General features: G+C 37.3%; 2 protein-coding genes across 10 annotated transcripts in view; one reads left to right on the top strand and one right to left on the bottom strand.

The window, feature by feature from the left end:
- The window catches only part of LOC105928551 (microphthalmia-associated transcription factor), a 52,138-nt gene extending 24,970 nt beyond the window's left edge, over positions 1–27,168 (top strand). For 5 of the 9 annotated variants that reach the window (XM_036128756.1, XM_036128753.1, XM_036128760.1 and 2 more), the window contains exons 3-10: positions 15,897–16,112; positions 16,201–16,296; positions 16,773–16,890; positions 17,071–17,163; positions 17,274–17,330; positions 19,337–19,412; positions 21,162–21,309; positions 22,890–27,168. In XM_036128756.1, coding sequence (XP_035984649.1) covers positions 15,897–16,112; positions 16,201–16,296; positions 16,773–16,890; positions 17,071–17,163; positions 17,274–17,330; positions 19,337–19,412; positions 21,162–21,309; positions 22,890–23,288 — 1,203 coding nt within the window. In that variant the 3' untranslated portion in view covers positions 23,289–27,168. Of the gene's footprint in view, positions 1–13,901; positions 14,142–15,896; positions 16,113–16,200; positions 16,297–16,772; positions 16,891–17,070; positions 17,164–17,273; positions 17,331–19,336; positions 19,413–21,161; positions 21,310–22,889 lie in introns of those variants that run through there. The other 4 variants (XM_036128758.1, XM_036128755.1, XM_036128754.1 and 1 more) reach the window with 2 other exon arrangements.
- The window catches only part of LOC105928550 (2-epi-5-epi-valiolone synthase), a 44,689-nt gene that overhangs the window by 12,852 nt on the left and 4,126 nt on the right, over positions 1–27,711 (bottom strand). The window contains exon 5 of the mRNA XM_036128762.1: positions 27,567–27,644. Within this exon, the coding sequence (XP_035984655.1) occupies positions 27,567–27,644 (78 nt within the window). The remainder of the gene's footprint in view (positions 1–27,566; positions 27,645–27,711) is intronic.

Here is a 27,711-nt window from a genome sequence, read left to right as displayed (position 1 = left end):
TTACCTTCCTTAACCTACTGCTCATGCATTTTTCATGTCATTATATAAACTTTGTCCTGTGATTTTACTTTTCTGTGTGGTTCTGGAAATTTTTAAAGACAAAAAATTATCCCCGTTAAACTCTTTTGGCGTATTTTAATCAGTTCTGCAAACACAGCTTCACAACAATCCAAAACTATGCTATTGCAGAAATTCAAGTATTGCATTTAACAGTTACATACATGCATGCAAAATGTCCTAAAATAAATTAATCGTTTGTGCAATAAAATAATTTCACACAAGGAATCTTCCACAGTTCTCTAACACGTAACTTTGGTGATTTTTATTTGACCACTCTTAACATCCTCCTCACTGTGCATATCAATGCCCTGGCTGTAGATGTGATATTTTTTTAGAGTACTTATTTTCTTGTAGCTATTTTCTGATCAGAAGATCAAAATTCATTCACCTTACTTGATTGGGATGGTTGCTTGTCTTTCCAATTTTTGATGAGTTGCTTTTTGTTGTATAACAAGAAGTCACTACTAATTAAAAATCCTCATATACTTTTAAGAACTTAAAAAAAGCATTGCATAAATGCTTTAGTTGCATCTATTCTATCGGGGCAGTTTACAGTGGCACTAATTGTGTTTTCCACATGTAAAACAGTTATTTCTTTGCCGGATTTTCTTTCCCAACTAAATAAATGTACTCAAAAATAAACTTATAACTTTTCTTCAAGATTATGCCGTTGCAATAAAGTGTCCACTTCCCATGAAAAAAATATTAATAGACTTTGATAAAATTTTTAGATTCCTTAAATAAAATGTAAGAAATAGATAAAGTTTAATATTGGTACAAAATGTCCTATAAAGCATTGAAATAAAATGTCAGTTGCTGAGAAATGTTTACTCCATCACTTTTGGAGATTGCGTGGTTGTTGTGCTCAGGCACCCTTTCACCACCATGGGTGTGTGCCGCATGGGTTAGCGTTGAACACAAAAACAGTCCACTGAAATCATTAGCTTCTCCACACAGCATAAACATGACTTTCTCGCCTTAATCTGCAGCTCTTTGAGAGGTTTAGGGTGCCCCCACCTTGAACCCTCACCCTGTTTACAATACATAAAATTGGAGTAATTTCTCTGTTTGCCAGAGCTTACATGCATTCTTCTTTGACTGAGGTCTTCAAAATGAAAAGGCGGTTCCAGCTTGGCGCTGTTGAGCTGGGCTAGCCTGCTCCCCTGTGTGTAGGTAGATTAGCGGTGTCCACACAGAGCTCAGGGGTACCAGGCAGAGCTGCTGAACCTCAGAAAGTGCAAACACTAACCTCAGATGAGTTTATCTAAAACTGATTGGACCCTTAATTAACCAACTGACCTCTGACCTCTGGGGGGAATAAGTATGGGATCAGTTTAGGGATCAAGACAAAGGCGAGCACAGCCTTACCACACACCGAACACTAATTCAGCGAAGAATGCTTGTAATTAGCCCCCACTGCCTTAATTCCACAGCATATTTAAGAGAGAAAAAACACACAGCTTTGAAATTTGTGTAGTCCAACTTCCTAAAAGGGTTAAAATTTATATAAAAAAAAAATTAAGGGTTTTTTGCTGCCATCGAAAAACAATGTACTTTTCTTCTTTGTTGATTTTGTAAAGCTTTAACCTGCTGTCACCAATTTTGATTGATTCTGATTCCTCAGCATAAATAAGAACAGCTTACAAAATGTTTTTTAAGCCTCTCGTCCTTGAGCTGCTCATTAATTACTTAAATTAGGAGCAGAATTGATGTCATACTGTGTATTGTGAGATGACAGTTGCTGCAAAACAGGGTTTTAAAGACATTATGATCACAGAGTTGATATTGTGAATTGTGTTTAGCGTGTACTGGCGTTTAGCATGATTAACATGGTTATTTTGGCCCAAAACTCTTGGAGATCAGAGATGTTTTGTTTTTTTTTTTTGTTGTTGTTTTTTCAAACCAGCAGCTTTTACTTTTACTGCACTGTAGTGCCGCTTCTTTTTCTTATTGCCTCAGTTAAGACTGACCTTAACTGAGGAAAGTGAGGCCTTCTTGTTCTACCAGAGTAATTTTGGAAAGCTGGCTACTGCTTGTACGGTTTTCTGCTGTTCCACGTTTTCTCCATTTGTGAATAATAGCTCTCATCGTGCTGTTGGTGTACGAGATAATTATTTTTAAGATTTTTTTTAGCCTACTTCTTGTATCCACACAAGTTTAATTTAAATGATTTCTTTATTTAAAGGGGATGGAGGGTCTTTCAATTAACATGCCTCTGTCTGGCATGGAACAAAGTTGAAAGCTCAAAGGATAAAGTAAAGCAACATTGCACAGACTGCAGAAATGTCTCATCATTTTGTAGAAATACAGATTTACGGTCTCCTTTTAAAAACATTTTTGCCCATTTTGTGCTTCCCTTGAAGTAATTTACAGCAAACTGTTGCCAAAAATAGCTAATTTTAACACAGCAGCAACTTTCACTTTCAATGTCGTTGTTAGTATAACCAAGTAGAGCTTATATTTGGTCCAGTCACTGATTTAAAAACTCAATCAGTGAATGGACTTTCCAACCAGCCAGTCACTGGTAGGGCCAGTCAAATGATTTGGGTCAGGAGCTGATTTCTTGGTCCATTTGTCTTCTTGACAGAATGATATAACAGAGAAAGTACTGTTTTAAATTTGGTAGCATAAAAGATATAAGTGCATACAAGTAATTTAGTATGAGTATTGCTATCTTTATTGTGCTGTATTTAAAAATATATTTTACAATATAATGAAATGATTTCCCAAAATACAACCTACATTTTGTCCAAGTACTTTGAAGATGGCTTTCTCAGCATGGGAGCGAGTAAGTGTAATCCACAACATCATATCTAATATGACCTACACTAACTTTAACACAGCATTCGTCACGTAAAGGCAAGTTTTTTGTTAGCCTGAGTTGTTAATTTTCCATGCTTGTGCACTTTAAGCTCACAGTACGTCAGGAGGATAGGTCAACATGACATTGAAATGTAGAAATCCACATTAGCATCACAGTTGTCTGCAAGTTCTGCAAAGCATGTTAGCTACTTAACTGTGAGACAAAGTGGCCCATTCTTGCAAGTCCAATGGAGGCTGTCTTGTTAATGTATCCTGGTTGGACCATCACGGAATGCCTTGGGGTATCCAAGTAAAAAAAACATACAAATCATTGTTTGTCATGCTGAGTCCACCAGGCAGCCATTTTTTTCAACACAGCAGGATGCTTTGTGCTTGCTTTTGCGGAGTTTCTGACTTTTCAGGGGTTAGGTTGCTAATGTCCTCTGGCCTGTTGATGTCTAAAACGAGTGAGAAGACAGTTTCCCTGTTTTGCTGCAGCTTCAGATGGTTTCAAACTTGTTGTCACAGTTTGAAACCAGGTTCTTCCAGGCGAGTACATGAAGTGAAGCTGAACATAGTAAAGTGCAATTCGGTTTTCTCCGACTGGACACACAATCCAACCGCACTCACTACGCCCTGCCAAACTGATAGCTACATATATACAACAAAGACAGTGATCTTGCAGACATTCAATTTTTTGCATAAGAGTTTATAAAAAGCTATGAAAAGGTTCCCTTTTCATATTAAAAACAGAACATTTGTCACACCCAACTTTATGTTTTTGCAACAAAAGCATCATTGAGAAAACCAGGACTTCACAGCCTGTGGTCTGTGGCCCTGAAGGGGCTTCAGTGAAGTCGCTTCAAGCTCTGAGGTCATCTTATTATGTGTGATAATTTTGGAAATCCCTCAGGACAAAAAAAAGCTGAAAGGTCTCAAATGTTCATTTCTCTAAATCAGGTGGATAATAAATATGACAAAAAAATTGTGAGAAATTTTATCTGCCTGCGTATTTTCCTAAATCATTTTAAGGTTTGCAAGATTAAGGAAGACTGATTCATGTTTGCACTGTATACATAAATAGACAAAATGCCACAGTGCCTTGCAAAAGTGTTCATAATTCTTTAACTTTTTCGCATTTTGCAATATAACAACTACAAATTTCAATACAATGTCTTTAGGTTTTTACCCTCAGTGGTGGATGAATGTGAAGTTGTTGGATTCTTACAAATAAAAATCGGAAAAAGTCTGACGCATTATTTTTATTAGTTTTTTCTTTGTTCAATATTTGCTCTCATATATATAGGTATTTATTTACTCTTATCTCCTACTCTTGGTGTTTCTTAGAACTAACATTAGATTAGACCGGTTTGCTCTTTTTTTCATCTTCTCTTTTTTTTCTGATTACTAATTATTGTCCGTGTGTTTGCCACTGTCACCCCCGTTGCGGGACAATGAAGGAATTCCTATTTCTATTCTTGTATTCGGCTCACCTGAGTCAGTACTTTGTGGGACAGTTTTTTTTTTTATCCATTCTCCTTTGCAAAATAGCTTGATCTGCGTCAGGTTGGACAGAGAGTATCCGTGAACACAAATTTTCAAGTACTGCCACATATTCTGAACTTTAGGTCTCAGCCATTCTAATAGATAAAATGCTTTGATCTAAACCAGTCCATTGCAGCTCAGGTTTTACATTTAGGGTTGTTGTCCTGCTGGAAGGTAAACCTCCATCTCATGCTTACGTAATTTGCAGTCACAGTTAAACTTCTCCACAACTTTCTTCCTGAAATGTCTTCTGTGTTCCTTAGTCTTCATGATGCTTTTTGTTCACTAATGTTCTGTAAGGAACCTCTAATATTACACATAAGTAGACTATTTAATAATTAGATGACTTCTGAAGACAAATTGGTAGCCCTGGATTTGAGTTAAAACTAACTCAAAGGGTCCGAATACATGTGCATACCACACTTTTTCAGTGAACATATCATTTTTCTTCTACTTGACAGTTATGCACTAATTCTGTGACATCCCAGTTTGTGGCTTTATATGATAAAATGTGAAAAAGTAGTAATCATTATGCATGGCACTGTATACAAAGTAGGAATGTAAACCTTTATACATTGTAATTCTTCTCTGAAAATGGGTTTATATGATTGTGCTACTATGTTAAATTGGGGCAGCCTTTTGTTGTCTGTTGCATGTAATGCCCTTAATGCCTCCTTTGTTTCTTCTTTTGCAACAGAAAAATCTAGGTCTTGGATTTAGTGAGTACGTAAGTTAATAATGGAGCTCCAGTGGGGAAATGTCTTGCACTTATTTTTGTTTCTATTTTTTAGACAATACAAAAAAAGACAGAAACATACAAGGAGTCAGTAAATCTTTTCATCTGTGTGCAACAAACAGCCTATAGAGGCGGGTTTACAGCTGACTGTTTTTTAAGAGACAAGTTTAGAAACATGCAGGTGGTAAAAGATCTGAGTCCGTCTGGTATTGACACAAACACAGGAAAATAATTTTTATATGAAGTAGTCAATGCCTTCGTAATTGATTTCTTTTAGGAGAAGACACTATATAAAAAACAAATTATAATTCTTCCGGGGGCGGAAATATAGGTGAAATATAGGTGAGCCTATAAACCTGTAAACGAAACTATAACTAGTCCTACTATTCAATCCGCTTTATTTATATAGCACAATTTTAACAAACACAAGGTTTCCAAAGTGCTGTACAACAAAATAAAACATGCTAAATATATAACAGAATAAAAGATGAAGTAGACAATAGAAAGATAAAAAAAATATGCATATATACACATAAGGCAGCGCCTAGGGACCCCGTGTAAAGCGGGGTCTGGGGCAGTAACGCAAGGCCTCAGTCAATCGTTCCCCCAAATGTGATGGACGGTTGTACTGGAACTGAAATTTCGATTGTAATGCAAATTGCAGTTGACTAATAAAATTGATTGATTGATTGATTAAAAATTAACACTCTACATGGTTTCAAAAGCCAAGGAGAAGAGGTGGGTTTTAAGAAGAGATTTAAAATGAGACAGAGAAGAGGCCTATCTAATGTGCAGCGGCAAAAAGTTTTGGAGCTGCAATGGCAAATTTTAGCTGGTTAGCTGACCTGAGAGATCGACTAGGAGTGTAGGGGTGCAGCAGCTCAGAAAAGTAGGGTGGGGCGAGGCCATTAAAGGCTTTAAAAGCACATAAAATTATTTTAAAATGAATCCTAAAATGGACTGGCAGCCAGTGGAGTGAAGCTAAAATAGGTGAAATATAGTCATACTTCCTTGTGCCAATTAAAGACGTGTGGCAGCATTTTGTTGCCGATGAGTAATGGAGGACCCAGTAACCCCCCTGTAAAGCATGTTACAGTAATCCAGCCATGTGAAAGGCATGGATTACTGTCTCAAAGTGCTGTTTTTGAAGGACTGGTTTTATTTTTTCCTCCTGCCTTAGCTTCAAAAAGCTGGATTTCACCACAGCTTTCATATGGCTGTCAAATTTAAGGTAACTTTCACCCCCAGATTGTTCACAATTGGCACACAATACTGTGCCAAAGAACCCAGATCAAAAGGGGGGGGGGGGGGTTGTCACAGAATGCAACCAAAGACCATGACTTCAGTCTTTTTTTCATTAAACTTCAGACAATTTAATGACATCCATTCTTTAAAGATATACTATGCAACCGGGGTTGATTTTCCAGCGAGGCTCCCCCCAGAGGGCAAAAGTAAAAGTGCACTGTCGTAAAGATGCTCAGCTGTTCTGGTTTCTCCGTCAAGCCAGGCGCGGTTGTTTTGAGCTTAGCAGACAGGCGAACGCAAGGAAAAGTCGAAAAAACGACAGTACAAACAATGACTAACACAGTGAAAGTATGAACATGCACACAGAGAGAGAGAAACTATTCCAATGTTACTTACAATCGCATCAGCAGAAACGCGAGGTCAGCCTTCTTTTTCTTTTAGCTCTCTCCATTCGGAAAAAGCTTGCCCGATGTTCACCCGTGTACGACTCCTCTCTCTGTCCAGAGCCCTTTTCCTCTTTCTTGCCTGCTCCGACATGGGCTTTTGCTGTTTTCTCGCTGGTTCCGCCATGATAACTGCACAAATATCGCCACTGCGCTAGCAACGAGCATGCCTTTCACTGGGGGCGTGTAGCAGTTCTCGCCGTAAAGCAAGACCGACTCTCGCAATGCACAGACTTCTGAGCCTGTGGGTGCGGGCCAAGGGCTCCTGTCCTACAGACCACCAGGGCGGCCGAGAAAACCTTTGTTCGACCTGAAATGACTCATTTAATCATCCAAAACGGTATGGAACACGTTCATTAACTGAAAAATGTTGCATAGTATGCCTTTAAGGTCATATAGCCACTCTCACAGTGGACTAACGGAGTAAGAGTCTGATTTCTTGAGGGAGACATAGATCTGGCTAGCATCTGCATAGCAGTGGAAAGAAACACCATGAATGGATGTTTGGTAGTAGATACAGAGAAAAAAAAGAGGGCCAAGCACAGAGCCCTGTGGGAAACCACATGAGAGAGGAGCAGTGGAAGACACAGAGTCATCAAGGCTGACACAGAAAGTCCGACGTGACAGGTAGGACTTGAACCATTCCAGGGCTGTCCTCTGATGCCCACCCACCGGTCCAAACTACTAGTTATTGTTTAGTTATAGTTATCGAACTCGACAACGGTAACTAGTCAAGTTCAGGGTTTTTAGCTGGCAGAAAATGAACTCGGAGTGGCAGAGGGAGCTGATGCTTATCTTCGGCGGCCATCAGGCGCGAGGCAGGTACACCCTGGGCAGGTCGCCTGCAACTGGAGCATTTCATCCAACACTGCTTTAAATCATAGGAAATGGAAAGGTTAAACTGCTATAAGTGTAGCATATAATAGAGACATGCTGCAATTCTTTTTCATTAAGGATCCACTAGTGCAAATCGCCATTTTCAATAACCTCGGAGGATATTATTTGTTGATCACCCGTGACAGACAGATGAGGCTATGTAATGTCATGCTTTTTTCACTATAAAGACATTATCATGAGCATCTATCCACCGTCTGTACCCATTTATCCTTGCAGAGTTGCTGGGGGGATGGTGCCTGTCTCTAGTAGTCGTTATTTTCAGAAGTCCCTCTCCATTTGAGTTATTTTAAGCTTTGTTTAATTGTGTATAAGCAATTCATGAAGACAAGATAAATTTGTCAAACTAAAACATATTTTTAAGGTAATTATAATTACATTACAGTTACATTCTTTTCACAATGTATGGATACAGTCTGGAATGCAACTAATTTATTTTATTTCAATAAAGATGTGGCTGTCCCCAAATAGCTGTTTTAGTATTTTACTTTTGTACATTTGTAATGTTAAGTCAGTTCATAGCCAAAATTACTTTGATTTTCATTTTTAGCATATACCTGTAGAACCCTTCTTTTGCTATGTGCAGCACACCCATTTTAGAAATAAATATCTGTTTGTACCTAAAGTATAACAGTAATAAATGTAAACAATTAAGTGGTCTGACAAAGACCCCATTCATTTTCTGCCAGAATAAAGCTGGATTTGAATACAGCTGTTGAGGTTTAGGTTTCTCAAAATTCAGTATAAATTTTGAAAAACAAACAGAGGAGCTCCATATCTCCATTGATTTTACTTTGGATTTATTGGCTTGCAAAATGAATAAAAATAAACTCTTGAGGTTTAAAAAGGACTATCCAATAACAGAAAGAATTATCTTGACAGTATAACAATACACTAATGTAAAGTGACATAATGAGAGCTAACCAAAGACTTATTGTCCCAGAGTGACACTGCTATCCCTTTATAAGTCATTAACAAACAGTAACCGTGCCCCCCCCATCGTGGCATCAGCCCAACGGTCTTGTGATGAGAATACCTGCAGGATATAATGTATGTTAATGTAGCTCACATGAGTGTCTCCTGCAGAACAATGATGCTGTATCTATGCACGGACAGCAACCTCTGAATGAGCTTCTGTTCTAAGGTCCTGTAAGTAATTTCTAACTCAGATTAAGAAAATGCATCTGAAAACCTTTTCTAATGGAATATACGTTGATATTTAGTTGACACTTTATGGTTAACTTTAGGTCAACTCCCAATGTTTTGCCCTAAATTCTACACTTGCACAGTTTATCGGGCAGAGTCAAAGTAGATGGTTCTGTCAAAGCTTTTAGAGGCTAACAAAAGTAAATGACGCTTTTGGGAACAACATTTTTCCAATTACTTAAACTTTCCTGCAATGGCACTGTATTAATGTTACATTTAAATAGAGATTGGAATTTCTGACTTGAGAGTAAAACTTAAAGAAAATGCTGACATGAAATCAGTCTTTCTTTGTCTGAACATGCAGTGAGGTAATTCTCCTAACAGAGATGCAATCAAGCATTTGCGAAAATTAAAGTATGTGTTTTACAGTTTCTGTAATCTTTAATTCAGCTACATTTTAAACATGGATGGCCAGTCTACAGTCATGTGAGAACATTTCAACTTGATTTAAGATCAGACTTTCCTTTGGGCACTCTAAACCCTTCTTTTTTTTGCCATTCTTAGGTGGATTTGCTGGGTTACTTTGGATCATTGACCTGTTGCATAACTCAAGTATGTCTGTGTTTAAGGTCATAAACTAATGGCAGGACATTATCCTGACAGACAGCAGAATTCATTCCATCATTCCATCAATTGCTGTAAAGTTTCCGATTTCTGAAGCAGAGATGCAGCCCCAAACCATCACATGGACACTGCTATTTTTTTTATATTTTTTTATATGTTGGTATAATGTCCTTTTGTAAATTCCTTTAGTTTTAAACCAGATAAAACATGACAATCACCTTTTAAAAAAGTTAAATTTCTGTCTCCATAGTCTACAAAATATTTTCCTAAATGTTTTTGGGTTAGGGTTTTATTCTGTTTAATCATTTTGGACAGTTATAAGACAGGCCTTTGTTTTTATTTTGGTCGGCGGTGTAGAGTGCTACCATATTTGCCCAGTTACTTTTTTGTTTGGTTAAATCATAAATACTGATCTTAATTGAGGCATGTGAGGCCTGCAGTGCTTTAGATGTTGTTATTGGTTCTTTTGTGATGTCCTGAATGAGCTATTGAAGCCCCTTGGACTAATTTTAAAAGGCTAGCCACTCCTTTGAAGGGTCACCACTGTTCCAAGTTTTCTCCATTTCTGAATAATGGCCGTCGTTGTTTTTCACTGGAGTCCCAAAGCTTTGTACCCCTTTCTAGACTGATTGATGACAATGACTTTCTGATCTGTTTTTAAATGTCTTCATGTTGGAGCCTGATTAGCTGCTTTTTAAGATACTTTTTTTCCCCAGAAAGATTCTGTTTAACTATTTTTTTTATTCTACAGGCCAGGTAGTAATACAGTCGAGGTGTAACAGGTGATATTGAACAAGTTACATTATGTTTACTTGATGATTTAAAAAGGGTGGGGACTGGGGATTTGTGCATTTGCATAGGGGCTGTGCTGTTTGCTGTATTTTTCTTTTTTTTATATAAAATTACCCAAAAAATAGCTTCATTATTACTGTATAATAATAATTTGAAGTAGAGTGATTTGATGTTTAAGTTTTAAAATTACTTCTGGATGGATATTTCTCTACTGAGCTGAGAGTGTTTATGTAAAAATTCCTGCAAATTTGAATGGCTCACTTAGGGAGGAATTCCTAAACCAAGATACAAAATGTTGTCATAGCTGGTAGTCGATTCTGCCAGCCAAATGGACATGTTATGGTTAAGTATAGTATATAGTGCCTTTAGTAATCTCAAGCTTCAATGTATTCTATTGAGATTTTACTCGCTAGACCAACACAAGGTATTGCATAGTTATGAAGTCAAAGGAATAACAATGCTGCACTTTTTAAAATTGTATTACTATATTTAAAAGCCAAAAGTTACATCTAATTATTCATACCTGCACAAATTGGGATTTTAAAATGATTTTGTATTCCATTAAGAAGTTTGTTTTGCTCAGAAACTAGACAGATGTCTCTCAAAAGATGAAACAATGCAAAAAGTGTTGAAAAACACTATTTATTGTTCTATATACATTTTATTTAAAAATGGGATGCTGAAAATTATTTTCTGTCCAAATAATCAACAGAAAAAGCTCCAAGCCTCTTTTCCATCACTCTTAAGCTTAGCTCCCTCCTCACATTCTCTATCAGATCCAAGTCTAGACTCTAGCTGGGAAACAATTGTGCTGTTTTCAAACTCCCAGATTGAATGCTTTATGAAATTAACTTTCTCTGCAAATACGCCGGCAAGCCTTTTGATGTACGTCACTACCAGCTTTGCACATCTATGGATGTGAATAAAAGTTTTCATTCTATTCAAATTCAATTCCATTCCAATACTGTATTAATCCCAAAGGGAAATTAATGCAGGTATAACATATGCTATAGGGGTTTCTTCAACAGATTGTTGTAGATATTGATGGCAGCAGGCAGGAAGGATATCCTGTAGCGGTCTGTCTTACAGTGGATCTGGAGAAGCCTCTGACTGACACTGTTATCGAATGACAGTCTGATGAAGAGGATGCTCAGAGTTGTCCATAATATTATTTATTTTATGAAGAATCCTACATTGCAAAGTCATCTCCAGAGGTTCTAGCAGAGTCCCCAGAACATAACTGGCCTTCTTTATAAGCTTGTCAAGCTTCTTTAAGTCAGTGGCTCTGATGCTGCTACATCAACAGATGATGGCAGAGATCATGCGCACTACAAAAGTCTTATAGAAGACACGCAGCATCTTGCTGCAAACCCTGAAAGACCTAAGCTTCCTCAGGAAGTAAAGTCTGCTCTGTCCCTTCTGGGAGACAGCTTCACAGTTGTGTCTCCAGTCCAGTCTGTTATCTAGGTGAACACTGAGATATTTGTACTCCTCCATCACCTCCACTTCTTCTCAACCTGCAGGGGTCCTGATTACTGCTTGTTTGCCTACTCAGGTGGGTCAACTGGAGTCTCTCTAGGACCTTCATGGTGTGGGATGTTAGAGCAACAGGTTTAAACACGCAGACAGCCAGATTTTTACCCTTTCAGTACTTATCATAACTCAGATCATACAGGTAACTGAAATATTCATTATGTGGGATGTCAGGGTAACAGGTCTAAAGTAACTGAGGACTGATGAGTTTTCTTTCATACTATAACAAGCCAAAAGGTATTCCACAACACTGGAACCGTCTCCTTAGTCAGACTAAGGTTGAAGAGGTGCCGTAGAATCCCAGAGAGCTGCTCTGCACAGGCCTTTAGGACTGTAGGGTAGACCCCATCTGGACCTGCAGCCTTATTCTGGTTCAATCTCTCCAGCTGCCTCTTCAGTTGACTTCTAGAGACAGAAAATGGAAGGGGAAGGCAAAGGGAGCAGCACCATCTTCTGATTTCATGTCTTGCTACAATTTCTGAATTTGATTAGGTTCGAGAAAAGCTAGCCCTCAGCACGATGCTGCAACCGCCATGTTTCAACGTAGAGAGTGTGTGTTTAGGCTGATGTGCAGTTTTATATTTTTTTCACCCCTAATAACATATTGCATGTATACCAAAAGTTAAACTTTGGTCTCATCTGACCAGAACATCTTTTTACACATGTTTGCTGTGTATATGTGCTGCAACTTAGTGCGGTTTCTGGATCTACTTCCCATTTCTTACTTTGAACAACTTACTTTCTTCTTGTTACTCTTCCATAAATGCCACATTTGTGGAGTGTACAGTGTATAGTTGTCATATCTATAGATTATCCTACCTGAGCTTTGGATTTGTGCAACTCCTCCAGTGTTTCCTTGAGTGGCTTTTCTGATCAGGGCTTTCCTTGCCAAGCCTTTCAGCTTTGCTGGATGATCAGGGCTTGGTAGCTGTGCAGTTGGGTTATGGTCTTTCCTTTTTTCAATGATGGATTAAACAGTGGTCTGTGAGGCGTTCAAAGCTCGGCCAATTGATTTATGATCTAAAAATCCCTAAAGTACTTTAATAAACCTGTGAGTCCCTTCTCAAGCCAGGAGATTTCACTGGATTTTATTTGGGGGCAGCTGACCCGCACCCTTTTGTGCGGGTCAGCACTCTAGCTAACGCATTTTGAGATGGCTCCATTTTGTTCAGACAAGAAAAAAGACAGTTACAATAGTCCAAATGAGATGATACAAAAGCATTAATGATCAACTCTAGATCATCTTTGGAAACAAATCTTCTAAGTTTCTGTATATTCCTGAGCTGGAAAAAACAGTTCCTAGTGAGCTTCTCTGAATGATGCTCAAGTTCCATCTATCATATTTCCTTCCATTGGGCAGCTATTCAACACAAACTGTGTTTGTCTATCACTAAATCTTTATCAAATACACTGAGGTTTGGGGATTTAAGGTGGCAGGATGGGGAAAATGCTTTTAAATATAACTACAGCCATTAAATAAGAGAAATCAAGTATGAGAATTTGATTGAAAACTTTCATACAATAATATCTACACTATGTTGATGGTTTGGGTATATGCAATAGCAAATAAATGTATTTTTGTTCATAGACATTTGCAGTTGTTGGTTGGTGTTTGCCTCAGCTTGTGCAATGTTTGTGTAATGAAGGACATTTTTGAAATGCAGAGGAAATATCAGACGTTAGCTGACAGTTCATGCTGGGCCTGTGATTTTTAAGGTGTTAAAAAAAACCTGCAAACAAATCCGTGTGAAAGTAAAGTAGCTGAAGTGGCGTTTCATTATTTTGGAGACAGGTTCTTCCCAAATTCAAAAAAGTCACCTACACTTAACAAACTGCAAACTAAGGACAATAAAGCAGATTTTAGTCTTGGTGCTGCGCTGAAACGGTAACACATGCGAGGCATCCGCATGGGTTAAAAAGTGGATGGGGCAAAGAAACTGCCCCAGGCAAGGTTCAGCTAAAGAGGCCTCGTAAAACAAAGGCTCCTAACTGTTGGCAGCGTATCCTAACATCAAGTGACACGCCATAAAGGAATAAATACAGTTTTTACATAAAACAACACGGATTTGAAAAGGATCATTGTGTTCACTGAGATTCCCAAACATGCATAGCTAATTAGTTTTCTTGCCTTGGAAAAGATGAGCTGGATGTGTGTCTTCTCACTCCAGCAGGCGCAGCAGAGGAGGAAGCTGCTGCTGCTGCACATCCTAGCCGAAAAATCACACTTAGATTTTTTTTATTTTTTTATTTATGTTTAATTTTTGATTAAACGGTCCAAAGGAGGAAATATGCTCGAGATGCTTGGATACCAACCTTATGAGGTAGGTCTGAAATCAAGATCTGCCGGGAAGCTAATCAGAACATTTCTTTGATCAAAATTTGTTCCAGCACATTGTCTTAAATCCAATTAAGATATCTTTGTCAGTGCTGGTGTATTGTCTTAACATTTAATTTTTTTGTATACTTGACATTTTGTAAACCACTGGCGTTTTGAGAGATTTCCCAAAAATTCAAGCAAAAGGGAGAGACATTTAAATATAGAGCTCCAAATGTGATGGATTGCAGCGGCTCCATTTAAAATGCATTACAGCCTGACAAACACTGTTTGAAGTGTGTGTGTGTATGTGTGTGTGTGTGTGTGTGTTGTGTGTGTGGATTACTAATGCTGGAGGATAAATGAGCCTCTGATATCAAACTGAACCATAGCTTGTGTGCAGAGATAGATAACTACGCATGACAGCTTCAAATCAGTTGCAAAACTTACTGAAGCATTACTTGATGATATTACAGTCTTTACTAAAAAAGACTGACAGGACTTTGAGCTGAATTGAGAGTTTCTGTAACTTGACAGAATACAACTTTGTAACTACTTGGGGAGCAGAGGTACATCCAGATTTTAGCAATGTTTTAGGAAAGCAAAAAAAAAAAATCTAATTGAACTGTTTTCACAATTAGAGTAAAGGTTGAATAAAAAATTAAAAACTATGGTTTCAATAATCCAGTTTAGGTTTGACCATTAAATGTTTTCCAGTTTTTAAACTTCATCTTCCATCTTACTCTAAAGGATAAAAAAAAAAAAACATTTTAAAATGGTCCCTTGTGTTTTCACAAATATAATCTCTCCCTTTCTCTGTTTTACAGAGTTATTGCTTACTGTAGAAAAGGGGTGTGACCATATGTCCAGCTCATGAGATTTGACGATACACAGTACTAGGTTTACTGGAATGAGATGAGACCACATGAGATTTTAACAATACTTTTGGGAACCCTTCAGAACACCAGGAGCATCTCTGTGCGACTCGTCAATCAACGTGTGTAGACTGTCTCTTTAAACACACTTTGGACATGTCTTACTGAATTGCACCAAGACAGAACAGACCACTGGACTTCTTGCATGAACAGCTTTATCAGAAGCCATCAAACAGGGGCTATAAGTGTGGGTGGTAGTATTTCACTGAAGAATTCCTCCCCTTTGCATACGAGTTAGGGTTTCACAAATCACAGTTTCTTTTAAAGACTTGGTTATCTGTGAGCAATAACGTCATCCAAGTTTGACTTGTCCACAGTGTTAAAGTAGTTCTAATTCCAAAAAGGATTAAAAGTGTCACAAATACAGTAAAGGGTTATTTTTTTCAAGCTCTGTTCAATGAAGAAGTATTTAATCTGTTTTTTTTTTTTTTTACTGCCTTTGTGACTGAGTTTTTTTTTTTTCCGCTCAGCCTAGTGAAGTCTATGTCACCTCTATCAACTCTCCATTCAACAGCTACTTCCTTTTCGATTTCAAAATAAGAGCTCAAAATGAAGACAGATGGATTTTTATGCTTTCAGTACTTATCTTAACTTTTAAAGATCGTACTAGAATCTCAAATATTCACCAGAAGTCACATGCTGATGGATTGTTTTTCTATCAGACACACTTCACTTTGAAGGGAAATGTCGTGTGTGTTTTTATTACTACAACATCTGCAATACTTGAGAAGAAATAATACCTTTGTTGGACTTTAGCCGTTAGGTCTTCCATTAATCTCTGGGCATTATCGTTGTCTTCTCATATTTTATCTGTTTTCCACCAACAGGTCCAGACTCATTTGGAAAACCCGACCAAGTACCACATCCAGCGCTCCCAGCAGCAGCAGGTGAAGCGCTACCTGGGAAAGCTTGGTTCCCAGGTGTTGAGCTTGCCCTGCCCCAACCAGACCTGTGACCACGGGGGCATGCCGCCAGGGCCAGGCAACAGCGCCCCCAACAGCCCTATGGCCTTACTGACCCTCAACTCTAACTGCGAGAAAGAGGTGTGAGGGGTGTCATTGCAGACTGTTTGTGCTTTCATATTTGTGTTAGCGGACTGAACCGAACATCTGTACTCGTGTGTGATTATAGATGGATGATGTCATTGACGACATTATTAGTCTGGAGTCCAGTTACAGTGATGACATCCTCGGCTTGATGGATCCTGGACTTCAGATGGCAAACACGGTATGTGGGTGCCTGTTTTTTTTTTTTTTTGTTTTTTTTTCTGCTGCTTTACGATCCGCATTCAGCTGGCACACAGACAGGGCACATGACTGCTGAAAGGTCACAACATGAAGGTTGCCTATAACAGATCGAAAATTAATGATCTGCATTCTAATGGAAATAGATTGACATTTTAGAGCTTACATCTAAAAGCAATTTTCATGCAAAGATCAGAGAGGTTCTGCACATTTATTTACTCTTTTACAACAATGAAACAAACAGAAAGGTTGGTGGTGATTAGTTAGTTTACTAAGTACTTAATGTCTAACTGACAGATACGCGTGATGGCATTTGCCAGACTGTATTTAAATCCTATAAGCAATTTGCATAACATCCAGTATGACATTTTCCCGCTGCACTGTTATTGTTATTATGCCTGCGCAGTGGTTTGGTAAGCCTCTAATAAAGAGAGATGTATTGTCTCTGTTATCCCCCAGATCCCTGTACCTGCTAACCTCATGGACATGTACGGTAATCAGGGCATGCCCCAGCAGGCACTGCCCATCAGTAACTCCTGCCCTGCCAACCTGTCCAGCATCAAAAGGGAATACTCAGGTGAGCAGAAAACAGAGCACATCGAGTACAGAGTGAGATTTTTATTTAGGATTGCTCCATAGCATGAATTCTTTCACAATTTTTGTTAGGTCCTACCTCAGTGTTTTGGTAATAAATGCTTAAGCTTTTTTGCACTGATTTGTATAATTGTGTTGATAGAAGTAATGTTATTCATTACAGTGTCTCAATCGCCGGCCATTATGCACATGCTGGATAAGTCTGGATCCTGTGGGAAATTTGACAACTATCAAAGACCTGAAGGCTTCCCTGTGGGTACGTCTCAGTATTCAGCTTGAAACCATACACGAAAGGGGCTGTTTTTATATTCATATGTACAATACATGTTGCGCTCTTAGTTTTATTGATCAAAGAATTTGTTCCAGAAGCTGAGGTAAGAGCCCTCGCTAAGGAAAGACAGAAGAAAGACAACCATAATTTGAGTAAGTTCCAACTGTAACATTCTATATAATTTAATATTTGCAAAGGTTAACAAGCTGTTTGGTACTCTGAGAAAGGTATCCTAATTTTAAGTAATTTTCCTTTTCAGTTATATTTGTGATTATAGCTGATATTTGGTTATATTTATTTCCATGTCCAACATCCAGACCTGTTTTAAAGCAGGTGTTCCCAAACTTTTCAACCTGCGACCCCCTTTTGGCTGGTGGGATTTCTTTTCCTGTTTTTATTTGGAAATTATGAAAAAAGTCATGATATGAGAGTAAATTAATAAAATTACCAGAATAAAGTAGCATTTTGATAAGAACTATTTTTAAAAAAGTGCAACTTTCCCCCTGCGTTAAAATGAGGAATGTTGAGCATCTTTTAAAGTTTTTCTTTGACAAATAAAGAAATATAATTTTTTTTTTTTCGCACATCAACAACAAATCATCTTGCGACACCTGGGGGATCCCGACCCTCACTTTGGGAACCCCTGTATTAAAAACCAAACAGAACGCCGAGAAGACATGCAAAACTTATCAAAGAGTGATGACATTTTGTGCAGAACACAAAGCCACAGCATCCGTGCAGAGATTGACCACCCAAGATCAAAGTGGCAATTGTCTCAAATGTTAGTTTGAGGTGAAGATTTATATATTGACTTGTCCAGTGAGGATTTGGAAGTAAGGAGGGCTGTCTATCTGAACAGAAGTAGCCTGGAGACCTAAAGAAGTGGCATTCTACGTCGCCTACATGTTAGAAAGATTCAAACGCACATAGCGATAAGACAAGTCTGCCAGCAATTTACCACAGGGATAAATGTCAACAACAATTCTGACAGCATTCAGGTAGATTTCTAATGTAATTTCTGATTTAGTTAATCTAAAGTTCGTAGGCTATGGCATCCTTCTTTTCTCCCAACAACTGTGTCACCAGAATGGCCTTCCTGACATTGTTAAAAATATAGCAGCAATGAATAGAAGCCGCAGAAAGTTTCGCTTTTACTTGTCAGGGTAATAAGTACGCTACACTAACATCTTACCCTTATTTCTGGGCCACACCACTCAAAATCTAAGGCTTTCAAAACTTAGTTTCCCTCATTACCATGATTGGCCTTAAAAAGTTTCCTCGCCTAATGCTACACAGGTGGTCATTGTAAGGGAACTTTTGTTATATACAACCATATGGCAGCTGCTCAGTTATTATTGTTATTAGTTTTAGTTTGAGCGCTATTGGCACACATGGCTGTGTCAAGGATTAATAGCCTTTGTATATGGGGCACCTGCTCTACCATTCTACCTGCTGTCCTGATTCTTAGAAAAATGAGTCACTACTGCAGCTAATTATAGTATACAGAGTGAGACTATTTATGGAGAGTTTACTGATTGAATTTCATATAATAATTTGTAGATGTTTTGTTCTGACAGAGGACAAAAAAAGCAAACCACAATGATACAATGCATTTTCTTTCCAAAGGAACTTGATCCAAATAACCTGAGAATCCTTCGGTTGTCTGGCTGCTGACTCACTTCTCACGTTATCTGTCGATGTGAACTTTCTGGTGCCCTCAGGCTTGGGTTTTTTGTTTCGTCCTCTTGGTTCAAAATGTGTTCTTTGGTTGGTGAAGAGAAATCTGTGCTCCTCACTTTAATTATTTTCACGTACTTCTCCTGTATAGAGAGTATTTTGGGGGAAAGTAAGACTGCCAAATACATCTTTTTAAGAATTGCCAATAAGGGGTCACAAATCAATTGGACAAAGTTCAATTAGGAAAGTGTTTTTATTTAAAAGAATATACATTTTCTGTTGGCTTTCTGGTTAAACATACAAAGTCATCATCCATATAGAGCAATTTACATTTCCTATCCATTTTAAAATAAAGCAGAACCAATAGTGGTTTTCTTTATATATGTCTTTAAGTTTTTAGGTTTTCTGGCTCTAAAATAAGATATTTGCTCTTTAATGAAATGTTGGCGCTCTGTTTGTTTAATCGCTTCTTGTTCTACAGTTGAAAGAAGACGACGGTTTAACATCAATGATCGTATCAAGGAGTTGGGAACTTTGATTCCAAAATCCAATGACCCGTAAGTTTTCCTTCGCTTTAAATGTTTTGCATCAGAAAGCTTGGAAAAATAAACTAGGATTCATATTTTCTTCAGATTGTTGCAGAACTGTATACTCCCTTATTCTCAGACTATTACTCCAAAGAATATGAGAGCTTGTGTTTGCTGTAATTGATTGAGAACATATCTCTATCTGACACTATAAACAAAAAGATTAGAAAAGTTTAACTTATTTTAGCGTGGATTTCTTTAGTGTTTCTTTAATATTGCTTCCTTTTCATACAAAGTCCCCTCTTTGTGTTGCTATCTTTGCAAGAGAAAATCAAGGAGACGTTGTCTGAGGAAAGCCACAAGGGGAATTTGTTACAAAATTGCTTAACCATTTGAGGCTTTGCCCTTGATTTGTGTAACTGATGAATTCTTGTATTAGCTGCAGCTGAACTTTAAAACTACTTATTGGTGTATTTGATAACCCACATTCTGCTCAAAGGCTAAATGTGACCTTTAATGAGGCCGTAAGTAAACCTGCTCAATTCTCTTTGGTCTATCCCGAATATTACAACAGTTGCTAGTTGTTTGAAACACATACTCTGGTACAGGCATTTAGGTTTTATCTTTTATTTCTGTAATAAGGGATTATGGGTGTGTTTGGTATATCTCTCTGTAACATGACTTTTCATGTGGTTTTTAGGTGATCCCAGCCTCCTCTGTTGACTGTTCATATATTTTTATTCTGATAAACGCTCCACTCAAAGTTGCTATTCATAAATGGAATAGGTTAATTTACAGTGCCTTACTAAAAGGTACTCCAGCTGTTAAGCTATTTGAATTTGGTTCACTTGTTCAATCTGTAGTTTGACCCTTTCAAATGTATCTTACATAAAATGGACACTAATAATTCTAACCACTTACTTGATTTTGGTTACCTCAGCTATTAAAAGCTCACCACTGTGGCTTAATGAAAACTCTTATCATTATTTGATGATAATGTAATGCAATAATCATAAGTATACTGTATATGTTACACTCTGGAGATAAAACAAAAGTTAAAGTTGTTCATTTAATGTTTTTACTCAAATAAAAAAAAAATATATATATATATATATATATATATATGTGTGTGTGTATATATATATATGTGTATATCTTGTTTTCGGACATAGATCTACAGATTGGTCAAAGGTTTCCTATCTAAGGAAACCCAGCAGAGTCTTTGACAAGCAGCATTCACTCCTCATGAGAGAGCCTGTAGCCACGGTGGACAGTCGTTTGCATTGTTGATGGCTTTGCAGCAATCCCTTAATACCGAGCATGCATATAGCAACAGTGGAGAGGAAAACTTCCCTTTAACAGGAAGAATTTTCCAGCAGAACCGGGCTTAGTGTGAGCGACCATGTACCACCAACGACTGGGAGTTTGAGAAGACACAAAAAAAGCACAGAAGCACACATTGATCCAGGAATCTGTACTATTTTAGAAAACATACATTTCAGAAATGACGGTGTCACAGCTAAACAGAGCACCATCTTATGCAATGTTACAATGCTGTCTTTGGATCTGTAAAACAAACAACAGCGGTGAAACACTCCTTACACTTTTGCTGTTTAGGGGTTTACAATCTAAGACGCCGCCACCAGATGTCGTTAAATACTTAACACATTTTTATCTTGACGTACGTAAAACTCAAAGTTCAGAATGTTGATAATCATTAAAATGTCAGACACCTGGTAGTGCTAGAGATAGGAATAATGGTATTTATGTGATTTGCAGAGACATGCGCTGGAACAAAGGCACCATCCTGAAGGCATCAGTGGACTACATCCGAAGGCTGCAGCGCGAACAGCAGAGGGCCAAGGAGCTGGAGAACCGCCAGAAAAAGCTAGAACACGCCAACCGACATTTGATGCTCAGAATACAGGTATATACATCCAGAATGCATTAAGAGAACTGAGGAATAGCCCTAGTGGCCTTCACATTAAATATGTGTAAACTTATACTGTGCCTTTCAAAAGAATTCATACTTTTTCATATTTTCTCATTTTACAAATACACATAATGTATTTTATTTGGATTTGTTGGGACAGATCAACAGAAACTAGAATGATTGTGAAATGGAAGGTGAAGAATACATCATTTCCTTTGTTTTAAATAAATAAATGAAAATCTGAATAGCATGCAGTGCATATTTGTATTCAGTCCCACTTTCTCATGGATGGATGAAGCTAAATGCATTGCAGCCCTGGGATAAAATCTGTCTAGAGCAGGGGTGTCAAACATACGGCCCGCGGGCCGAATCCGGCCCGCCGAACAATTTAGTCTGGCCCTGTGGCTAAATGCATTATCATTATAAAAAAAAATTTTTTTCCCAATGTCCTGTCTGGCAATGTGGCAATAATATGCCACACAGAGCTCATCAGATTTGACTTTCACAAGTGGACAAGATAAAAGGAAGAGAATGATAAAACAATTATTGAAAAAAACATGTACTTCGTTTAATTGAAAATATGCAGTTCATATATTGTCCACGAGGGGCGCTGTGTTTTAATTAGCAGATTAAGCTTCAGGTGTGGAAAAATTCAAATAATTTCTTAATTTTTATCTGTTTGATGTATTTTGTCATGCAGGACAGTGTTTTTAAGTTCCAAAAAATGTGAATAAATGTTTTTCAACATTGTATAATCACTGTGATCAGTTCTTATGCATAATGCACAAGTAAATGTTTAACTGAGTAAAAGTATTGTTGAAATTGCACATACTTTTCTTAAAAACGTTGAGGTTATTCATAATATATTGTGTAAAAGTGAAACTAACTTAATATAAAAATCAACAACAAGTTCACATTTATTAGTTCTATTTAATCTTGCAATGAGTTAACTCGTGTAGCCCTCTTGAGATCAGATTAAGCTGAATGCGGCCCCTAAGCCAAAATGAGTTTGACACCCCTGGTCTAGAGGATGCAAAATACTTGAGACGGATGATGAGGTTCACCTTCCTGCAGGACAGCGACCTAAACAAATGATTTGTGGCAAGACTTGGAAATGGATTTTCAGAGACGCTTTCCATCTAATCCGACTGAATTTGAGCTATTTTGCAAAGAGTAGTGGGCAAACATTACAGCCTCTAGATGTGTAATAGCTGTAGACACATACTCCAAAAGTCTTGCAGGCGGAATTGGAGGAAAAGATGTGTGTACAACGTATTTACTTGAGTGCAAATGTATGTTATACATTTCTGATTTTTATGCATAAAAATATGTTGGTGAACCATGTCCCTTTACTTCCACTGTACACTATGGAAGACTAGGTTAGAACATAAAACCTTAAGAAAATACATTCAAGTTTTTGGTTGCAATGCAGCATAATGAATGTGAAAATGCAATAGTGGGAATGTAAAAGTCTCAAGCAGCCAACCTGTTTAACGGATGGATGTGACTGCCGCATAAAGGTTGTAAAAACCCTTATTCACCCTCCTGTGTTTGCAAATGACTGCGACTTGCAGGAGCTGGAGATGCAGGCTCGGGCTCACGGTCTGGCCATCACATCCTCAACACTCTGCCCTGCTGACGTTGGGGTGCGGCCCATCAAGCAGGAGCCCTCTTTGGAGGACTGCCACCAAGACCTGTACAAGCTCCACACCCATCCCCAACACCACGCCGCCTGCACTCCCGAGCAACCCAGCACGCTGGAGCTGAAGGAAGGTCCCTCCAACTTTCACGATGGCCACTACAGCTGCCTTCACGGCGAAGCAGGATCCAAACTTAATGACATCCTCATGGAAGACAACTTATCACCCGTCAGAGGTGGAGACCCTTTACTCTCTTCCGTATCGCCAGACACTTCAAAGGACAGCAGTCGCAAGAGCAGTGTCAGCATGGATGAGAATGAAGATGGTTGTTAGCGCCCCCTTGTGGAGGAAAGCTCCTTTGAATCTTTAATCCCTCCATTTTGCCAGAAAAACCAAGAGGCCAACACAGGTGCAGGTCTTCTTTGTTTTTTTTTGTTTTTTTTTACCTTCTCATTTCTAGGTTTACATCTTCCCTCCATTTTTATCCTTTTTTTTCTATTGTTTGTGTCTTTCCAAGCGTTCAACCTTGATTGCAAGGACTGATTTGAAAGTATCTTCTTTAATCAATGCTTTGATGACAATGAGTTACAAAAAAAAAATAGTTTTTATATTTAAAAACTATACATTTATCTTTCGATAGAGATTAGATTGTGTGTGTTTTTTCTATCGATTCCAAAGAATCTAGGGAACCTATAAATCACAGTCAGTGGTGTAGATATTTGTGGTGAAGTAAACGCCACTTTGAAAATCAGTAGCAATAATAGAAGGAAGGATATTTATTACTATAGTGCTTTACACTCCTCGTGTCTTAGATTGAACTTGAATGTGTCGATGCCTTATTAAGAAGTGTGTACGTCATTGTTGTATTGCTATGCACACATTAGCTGATTCTCTGTCAGTCTTCCAGATGAAATTGCTTACTTGATGAATATTAATCGTTTGCAGACTTTATTCTATTTATTACGCTTTTTAGACATCTTTTTATGTAATCACTCCCCTGGACATGTATTTATACAAAAAAAATAACTACCCAAAATCTCCTTGGAAATATTTATAATGCACAAATTCAACACATTTGTTTAGTATTATGAGAAACAACCCAACTACAAGAAAGAGTTTCAGTACATGCCTTTCAACTACAAAGTGCTCTTTATTTTGACAGGGTGCAATAGATAAATTGCCAATACATTCCTCACTGCCAAAACAACAAAACTACTAAATAATGAAACGTTTTCAAAAATGTCCTCAAATAAACCAGGAAATGTAAGACTCTGTATATTTCTTAGCAGCAGTGATCTGACACACACGATCGTTAAAGATATTTTAGCACACGGTAATGAAACACCGCAGATGTTGCTCCCCATCCACTTGATTTTTTTTATATTAGTTATATTTATACCACTTAAATAACATTTCATTCAAGGTGTTCTTTTTTTCAATATGTGAAATTTATAATGCCAAGGAGTATAAGGAGACCGAGTTTGTATGAAATGCATGAAATTGTCCAAACACTGGAATAACCTCTGTGAACTGAAATGTAGTTTGTTAGGCTTTTGTGCCCAAACATAAATTTAACTTGACATATTTGACTTGTGACATGCACAATATTTTACTTGAGAGTAGAGTACCTGAGGTACGCACTTGCTGTATATTTCTGCAGTTTGCAAAAGTTGTCGTATGTTCCTGAATAACCTTGTGCCATTACTGATACAGCGCAGTCTCCGTTTTGTCAAACTATGCAATGTTTGAAGTTGTGCCTGTAGCGCATCATGTCTTGAAATTGTCATTTATGAAGTAGCTTTAGACAGTGATAATTTAATTGCCATTTCATTTAAGTGCCTTCTGTTACCTTGATGATATACGAGGACTGATGCAATATTTTGTGACTGGTTATGCTGGTATTTGGTGCTTTGTAGACTAAACAAATTGAGGTGTCGAAATCCCCCAAAAAGTGACAGGAAATTACTTTTGGTCAGTGTGAGACAACAAACTGTCTCAACTTAAGAACCACCAGGAAGGATTTGCTATAGCACTTCAGCACATATGTGTTCGGTATTAATAAAACATAAAATATTTTAGAAATTAGTAAGTATACTTTATAAATATAGCACCTTTAGCAGTGCTTCAGAAAGAGTATAAATATTAAAACACAATTAAAAATATCACATGCTAATTAACAGATACCGATAATTAAAAACAAATACAAATAGTTATTATAGTATTGATAAACTTTACATTGCACAAAAATGTCATGTATTACTATATTCAGTTTTTTTGCTTAGCTCCTAGATGCAGAAAATGTTTAATGGTCACAAAGTCTCAAGGTTTATTTTTAGTAAGGAAAAAATAGCTAGCTTGCTAGCATTTCCCTGTTAGCTAAACCAACAGTGCCACAGGAAGTATGACTCAAACAATGTACCCTTTACAAAAGCTAACCACCCACCACTTCTCCAAAAACAACATTGCCCTTATTTCCAAAACATGAATTTTTTGGAAGAATTACATGGGAAAACATCTGTATTGTGGTTGGAAAGTTGTTCAGATTAAAATGGACCTCCAAAAAGATCAAAATCTAATTACCAATAGGGGTGTATATAGTATTTTATTTTGATCAAGATCTGACTTTCCACCCTAGGAAGTCCTCTGGCATAGACTGTCAGGCCAGGAGAAGGTAGCAGATATATATGGGTCACCATTAGCTAGACCAATATCACCAACATAAAAACATCAATTATTGTGGCTGAAAGGTTAAGATCAAACAAAGCGAAGCTTAATTTTCATCAACTTTGTTTAGACTAAATTTGGAAAAAGATGTGTAAAAGTCATATTTTCCAAATATATTTCACCCGATATTTTCTTGGCTAGAAAAAGACAAGGACTGATTGACCTGAAATTGCCATGAAAAGGATGTCCACAAACAAAATAGTTTGGAGAGACACAAGAAACTGGGGAGTTTATTTAAAGATTACCAGAAAAAGCCATCAGAATAGCTAGCTAAATGCACATGAGATTTTTTTTAAATAAAAAGTCAAGTTGGGAAATTTACAGCAATAAAAATAATGTACAGCTTATGGGATGCAATCATGGCCACTTTACTTTGAGTTACTAACAGGTGACGTTTTCTGGATTTTGGTAAAAAGCTTTTTAAAACTGCATGGCCCCATAGACATATGGGCCAGATAATAATGTACTTTCTTAGGATAAGTTTGTCCACTAATCTGAATTGTGACCAAATAGCTTTCAAATTAAAGATCATTCCCACTAACCTTATTTATAGTGTTCTTTTTACTCCCAGTTAGCAAAGGTTAGCATAAACTGCTACATTAGCTTAGTTAAGGAATGTGCAAGCTGGTTTTAGCATTTAGCTTAAAAAAAAAGACTACACTAGAACTAAAACACTGTTTTTTTTTGTTGTTGTTGTTGTTTTCAAAAACATTATACATATTTATTTATTACACAAACACTTTTAAACATTAATATATTGGGTTGTGTTCTTGTTTCTACAATTACACCGAACATTTAAAATCTTTCTGACTGTAGTATGAATTTAATTACGCAATGTGCCAACAATAAAAGATGCAGTATATTTATGCAAACTATAAGTTACAAGTTTTGAGCTGCTGATGGTTGCTTTTATAATCTTTTACAAGAAACAGAAGATGTGATGCTAATATGTAAAATACAGTTTGTGGGAAAATTAATGGTTTGTTAAAAAAAAGTATGAAGGACATGACTCCAAGAATAACCTATTTTCTGTCACAATTTAATGTGCATCACACAGTGTTACGATCTAGTGAGTACACTCTGTACCAACTCATTAAAGCCAGTATAAAAGCTTGTAAGTGAACATGGAGTCACTGCAGATGGACCCTTATGATTGTAAGATTTTTGGCTATAAAACATTAATACACAACCTTGGAACCAAGAGCTACCTGCGGTTCAAAGTACGGTTCAAAGTTACTGTATTGCACTCAGTTATATTGTGGTGTATTTTAAATCCACTAATGAAGAACCATTTTATCCTGGTATTTGAGTGTCTGCACAAGTTTATTCCTGTGGTTCATAAAGTGTTTTACTACAGTTTTCACTGTCACAGTTATTAAAAGATAAATGTTGCAATACTTACTGTGCCCACTGTTTTCAGATTGGTTAACTCGTGCTCGGTACTTAATGTTTAACTACTCTGTTAGAAATATTAAAAGATTTATTTGAACTTTTTGGCTATGTGTGTTCATCCTGCAATTTTAGACATATCCAATCATCAGATGCTAGGTAAGAAAAATGTCCCCCAAAAATTCTGCTATTCCTAAACTATTATATTTATGGGGTATATAAACTGCACTACAAACTATGTTAAAAGTAAGGATACTTGGTGTAATGGTATGAACTTTTAACTAAACCTTTCTATAAAGATGTATTTTAGAACCTTACAATTGTTTTTTCTCTGTTACTAATATATCTATGAGAGTATTCCTAGAGGTATAGGGGTTTCCATCAGGTCATCCTTTTTCATGGATAATTGTTTTAAGCATGTAAAGATAGACAGGATAAGGTACTATAAAACACTACTGTTTTGTTTGTTTTATTAACATTCATTTATTCAGTTATTACCCAAAGTAGAAAGTTCCTCAGTCCATTTCTGAAATGCTTGGCAGATGACATCATCTTCTATCATGTCATGAAATATTTCTGTAAAATGAACATTTAATAAAGAAAATTCAAGTTTATTCTGTGTTAATCTTACAAATAGTAGTAA

This window comes from Fundulus heteroclitus, unplaced genomic scaffold (genome assembly GCF_011125445.2).
Source record: "Fundulus heteroclitus isolate FHET01 unplaced genomic scaffold, MU-UCD_Fhet_4.1 scaffold_115, whole genome shotgun sequence".
In the NCBI taxonomy this organism is placed as follows: domain Eukaryota; kingdom Metazoa; phylum Chordata; class Actinopteri; order Cyprinodontiformes; family Fundulidae; genus Fundulus; species Fundulus heteroclitus.
The sequence above is the reverse complement of the archived record's forward strand: the minus strand, read 5'-3'. Positions and strand labels throughout refer to the sequence as shown.